The following is a 6,000-nucleotide window of genomic DNA, read 5'->3' as shown; positions in this document are numbered from 1 at the left end:
AGTACAGTGTTTATTTTTTTAGGTTGAAGATCACCCACATGCCCTTACTCCTTGAGGTGGATTGAGATTTGTGAGTGAAATACGCAAACCCTGGGCATATCTGCGTAGTAGGTAGGCTGGTGACTGTTACAGATTTAGAAATGGTGAAAGAAAAATGGCCAGGGAGCTTCTCAGGGGGTGGGGGTTGATGATAACAAATACTCAGCTCAGTAGAGCTGGGAGAACAGAGCAGAAGTTCATCAGGAATCCTCCACCAGCAAGGCCTGGGGACATTGGGGGTGTCTGTGCGCTCACAACCAAGGCAGGAGTCCTTCAAAGAAAGGGAAGGATCTCGGCTGGGCGCGTTGGCTTATGCCTGTAATCCTAGCACTTTGGAAGGCCCAGGCGGGCAGATCATGAGGTCAGGAGTTTGAGACCAGCCTGGCCAACATAGTGAAAGACCATCTCTACTAAAAATACAAAAAATTAGTTGGGCATGGTGGTGGGCACCTGTAATCCCAGTTACTTGGGAGGCTGAGGCAGGAGAATCACTTGAACCCGGGAGGCAGAGGTTGCACTGCACTCCAGCCTGGGCGACACAGCGAGACTCTGTCTCAAAAAAAAAAAAAAAAGAAAAAAAGTAGAAAGGGAAGAATCATGATTTTCCAGGAAGTGAGGGACCTGAGATAAAAAGCTCAACCTACCCTACTGAAAACTACTTCCATAAAGTAATCAAGCAAACAAGAGTTTTACCTAATTAATCTTAGAGGAGAAACCAGCCTGAAGGAGGACGAAGACAGGGAAATCCTGGAAGACTCTTTGAGACTTTACCAAATTAAACGGCTTAAGTTCATGTGCCTATATTGTGTATAATATGCAGGCTGAATGTCTTTTACACTGAAGTGAAATTAACTCTGCTCTTTAAATACTGGGCAAGTGCCATAAACTGAAAGATTGTGGGGAATCAGCAAAACCAGAGAAAGGAAAGCTCATAAAGTCCAAGGGTTTGGGTTTTTGGAGCATATTTTATTTTACAATACCAGAGAATCAACATCTAATAGTAGCATAATACAAAATGAAACACCAATCTATTTAAAACTCTCATAATGGGAACTGTATTTCAAAAATGATAAGAAAACATAGTAGGAGATTTAGAGACCAGTCAATATAAATGTATAAAAACTCTCGTTTCATCATCAATGCAAACAAAAATCATTTATAATAACATACATAAGAATACATTCACTTACATTCACAAAGTGGATTATCATTTTTATTTTCCATGAAATATGTCAAAATATATGCAAGTATATCTTCACATTCTGAAAGGCAAGATAAATCTTCAAATTTAAGTATGTACATTTCACTTAAATTAACCAAAATATTAAAAGTAGCAGCAACACTGGTCTTTAAATACGTCTAATATCACAAGAGATTGTTCACACAATATAGACTGTTTTGGTAGCTCTTTCATTATTAATATTGTTTAATATCCACATACAATTTAGAAACTCTAAGGTTCTGGTCTGATCTCTGAATAACTTAAAGTCTAGATTCAATAAATACGAAGAATAATTATAAAACACAGACTGCAGGACATTCTCAAGACCAGGGAGGAAATCATACCCAAAGGTTTTAGGGAAGAATCAGATATGAAGGCGTACAGGAAATCTGTAGGATTTCCAAGGCAAAAAGGTGTGATCTGACAAGCTCCCTGAAATGTTAACAGACTGAGTCCAGAGAAATGTGTGAATGTCTCAAAGGCACTTTCTCCACTTCATCCTTCCATGTTCCCTTTGAATATGGCATTTAAGTGATGAACAACTTCGGAAATTTCCCAACAAACAGGGGATACAATAAGTTCTCACCAGCAGGCAAGACACTGGATCAGGAGGTTATTTGTTTTTCAGCATTTACGTTTATTCTGATGACCAAAGCCATAAAAACCAAGATTTCAACAGGATCTCATGTATTTCATCCTAGATGGTGGGAAAAGTATCTGTAGCCCAATCCTCAATGTAAGTCACTGTACCAACCTGTAACCCTATTGGCTTAGAAAGAAACCCTAAATGGGGTTACAGGAGTTTCCTCAGATCTAGATTTGGTTACAGAAGTTGCCCCTGTGACTGGGGCCTCTTTTTATACTTCAATAGTTTTTCAGAAAAGGTAAATGTTTAAGTCTTTCAATGGGGTTGGACCTTTGTTTGCCTTATACTCCTACAGGTATCACGCTCTGACATTGAAATGTCAATAGTTTGTACCTATTTTCATACCACTTCATATACTATTTCAATCGATTCTCACACACACAAAAAAAAAACCCAAAACTTGTGTGGAAGAAGCAAGGATAGGCATCCAAGTGCTCATTTCAAATATCTGGAAAAACTGAGGTTCATAGAGACCAAAGTGACTTACCTGTTCACGGTCACACACGAGTGAACTGGTATGGATCTTTTGCAGAACTTAGCTCTATACAATGTTTACTTATTCTGAAGAATGGGGCTTGGAAATAGTTATTTCTGAAGAATGAAGTAATTTGAAGGCGGTAAATAAAAAGGGAGAAAAATGAGTTCAAGAGAAGAAAGGCAACAAGAAGTGGTGTCAGTTGGCAGTTAGTATTATGAACTTTAAAATGAGCAAAGTGCATTTCACATTTAGAACACAGACATTTCAAAATATGTAATACTTAAATCTTCCAAATTGTCCTACTTTGGCCTTGATTTACTACATCTTTAAATTAATATCTGAGGCTACATCTTTATTTACTGAGGCTGCCATTGAGACATATGATGACCAAGAAATTTTTACATGAGTTCTACAATTTCCCAAGAGACTAGTGAAAATGTTCTCGCCTATTCTCAGAACACCATTCCTACCACATTTTACTTTTAGAACAATTCCATTACACACATGTATATATGTGTGTGTGTGTGTGTGTGTATATATATATATATTACTCATTTGGTGGTTTTCTCAAGTGTGGGGTTTAGAAAATATCCTTAATGAATATTCTTGCTGTGTCCTTAGGAAAATTAGTTTTTTTGTTTTCCTCTGGAACTAAGCTGAGAAAAAGACTGTGAGAAACTTAGAGCTTTCATCACTTTAAATCTGGATTCCAGTTGGACAGTTGCCAGAGAAGAAAAAATTTTAAATGACTGTAACAATTAATTTAGAAAGCTGTCATATTTCACACAACCTTTTCAAGAAAGTTTAGTGACTCTTAGCTTGATAGTTCCATAAAACAGAATTATAATGATTCCATTGTAAAGAAACTTATCTAGAATGATAACTTACAAATTGAAGACTTAGGCTTAATGTTCTGGTGTGCGACACTTGGAGCTATTGGTCAGTTCTTATTTTTAATCAGTAAATGCATTTTAAAGAAACAGTTGAACTAAAAAGGCCATTCATGATACTGTTTTGTAACATGATAAAAATATTGTATAAATCCCTTTGCTCCTCTTTAGGTACTACCTGTCCCAACCCATATCCTCACCCCCTTCCTTAACTTTCATACACTATAAATGCCCCCCAACAGTCTCCTCAACCCTGAATTAACCAAGTAATGCACCAAAAGGCAGATTATGCTTTGGCAAGCAGGAAATTGGACTATTCTTTGAGATTTTTCTGAGGTAGTGAGTCTTTCCTCCTCTGCTCTAATGGTTAAGAAATATCTTGGAAGGTAAGTTAAGAGATAAGTGGAGTGTTGGTCACAGTACTTAAACACTACTCTGAAATGGGTGGTTTATATGATCGGATGATTACCACTTCAGTAGAATCCTGACTGTTATGTGGAGAACTTAAAGATACCGAGATTGCCATGATGAGGATAAGCCACAGTCTCTAAAAAAGTGCTTGTCATACAGTTAGGTGCTCAATAATGTTTGAGGACTAACTGAATGTTTAAGATCTCTGACTTAGCTCAGTGAGATTACAACCAAAAACAAACATTAAAAAAACCTAGCCAACTGCAGGCTAATATCATCAATGGCTAACTCACTTTCCCTTGTGCATGGAATTTTGGACACCTTTTAAAGTATGGGAGGACTGAGTTTAAACAGTATTGGGCATAGTATAGTGTTCAATTCCATACTGACTCAATTTATCACATACCCTCTTATTTCCATCCTGATTTTACTATCATGATGTGGTTGTGAGATTTCTATCCATAAATAACTTTTCTGAGGACAAAGTGATCCAGTCTCTCTGTTGTTCTTCAAGCTTTTCTGCCAAGCATTTAATCAAGATAGGGTCCACTTTAGAATCAAATTTATTAGCAAACCAGTGTCCATCTTTGATAAGCCACCTTAATTCTGCAGCTCCATAAATACACACGCTTCGAAGGTGAGATCCAGTACAACCGGGATAGAAAAAGCCTTCGTAGTAATTCCACTTGACAAGGCGGGTCTTACTCTGCAGATCAGACACATCCTGGGCTGATCTGGAAATCTCCCCAGGTATTCCTGGAACCCGAATCAAGGTAGCCCAAAAGTGCTCATCAGGAGAGTATGTGTCTTTAGACCAGGCAAAAAAGTCTTGAATGACGGAGTTGTTGAAAATATATTTAACAAATGCTTGACTTAAAACAAAATAAGCACTGCCAACAAATATCTGAATGTTATGGGGCGGTGCTTCCTTGGAGACGTTTGTCCTTACTGGTAGCTTCACATACTCATAAGGTACCCGTCTGAGTTCATGATGGTAAGTGAATCTTTCCAATTTACTGTTCGGGGGTTTCACTGTCTCCAACATATTTGCTCCATTGAGTTTTTTCAACTCTGACACTAATTCAAAATTTGACTTCAGGGGAAAATCTTGCCCACACAGGTTGATAACATATTTCCACTGGACTGAAGACTTCAGAAGGTCCGACAAGCAATTTAAATCAGCTTGGAGTCTGGAAATGTGGGCATATTCCACAGCCTCTAATTTGGAAGCAATGAAAATATTGGAGAAGCACTTAGCTAAATTGTTCATGGCAGCTTTGAAGGAATCAGGTGCCTTACGATCATAATGGATGCAGTAAATATTGTGCTGGTTGTATATAGCATGGATAAGCCTTTCAACCATAATCGCATCTTTGTGGACAACCAAAGAATAGGCTATTGGGAAGCTTTTCTCTTCCTTTGAAACAAGCTTTTGAGCATAACCTCTTAGAGTCTGATAAATGTCACAGTCACTAGTCATTGCCACAACATCATCATCCTCCAAGTCAATGATGTCCCTTCTTCTTATTTCCAGAGTCTTGCCAATTTCCAAAGGCTCCTGTTCATAGATACCCGAACAGTTAACTTCATACCTGACTTCATCCTTAACATGAGTGTATCTGTTTCTTACAAAAGGCGAGGTGCTTAGGGAGTACTCAACCAAGTAAATGTCTTTTTGCGGAAAGAGCCATCTCACGTTTAGAAGCTTTAACAAGGAGAGCAGCCATAGGGTTAAAAACAGGATGAAAACTTTCTGCTGTAGGGTATGTTTAAAATAACATTTGAATATCTTCATTCTGTAAGAGGAGAAAGAAATAATCCAGTTGGAATATTAAGAGAAAATCATGTCAGTTTATCCAAAATCTACCACATACTAGGCAGAATGCTGGCCCCAAAGATGAATGAAACAAGGTTTTTACCCTTGAAAGAATCCAGAAATAAGCAGATGGAATTATGAAGAATGGTGGTATTTTGGGGGTATTCTGTGTTAACTATACCTAATTTTGAGAGATGTTGATTTCCAAATAGAAGGGAAGGTAATGTAAACTCCTAAAATATAAATATAGTGTGTCTTATATTGTCTGCATTTCTGCTTAGCATATTTGAGGAGGGATTGCTCTGGTTTGGGCAGAGGTCTAGAGAACTGGATGTCATCAAGAGGGCCTCAGAGAGGCAAAGGACTCACCTGAGGCCAAAGGGAACATTTGTCTTGATTCTACCTCCAGATCCTGATTAGATCCAGGTCTGAAGTCAAACAAGGAAAGGCCAGGGGACCCCACCTTCAGAAAGAAGGGTGGTGGGCAGACACCCAGAG

At 38.3% G+C, this 6,000-nt stretch overlaps 1 protein-coding gene across 5 annotated transcripts in view; it reads right to left on the bottom strand.

Moving 5' to 3' along the window:
* Positions 1 to 646: 646 nt before the first annotated feature.
* The window catches only part of LOC105475137 (glucosaminyl (N-acetyl) transferase 4), a 30,206-nt gene continuing 24,852 nt past the window's right edge, over positions 647 to 6,000 (bottom strand). For 3 of the 5 annotated variants that reach the window (XM_011730161.2, XM_011730162.3, XM_011730163.3), the window contains exon 3: positions 648 to 5,482. In XM_011730161.2, the coding sequence (XP_011728463.1) occupies positions 4,120 to 5,481 (1,362 nt within the window). In that variant the 5' untranslated portion in view covers position 5,482 and the 3' untranslated portion in view covers positions 648 to 4,119. Of the gene's footprint in view, positions 5,483 to 6,000 lie in introns of all 5 variants that reach the window. The other 2 variants (XM_011730165.2, XM_071098813.1) reach the window with 1 other exon arrangement.

The sequence above is a fragment of the Macaca nemestrina genome, chromosome 6 (assembly GCF_043159975.1).
Source record: "Macaca nemestrina isolate mMacNem1 chromosome 6, mMacNem.hap1, whole genome shotgun sequence".
Lineage (NCBI taxonomy): Eukaryota > Metazoa > Chordata > Mammalia > Primates > Cercopithecidae > Macaca > Macaca nemestrina.
This window is presented reverse-complemented; position numbering and strand designations above follow the sequence as displayed.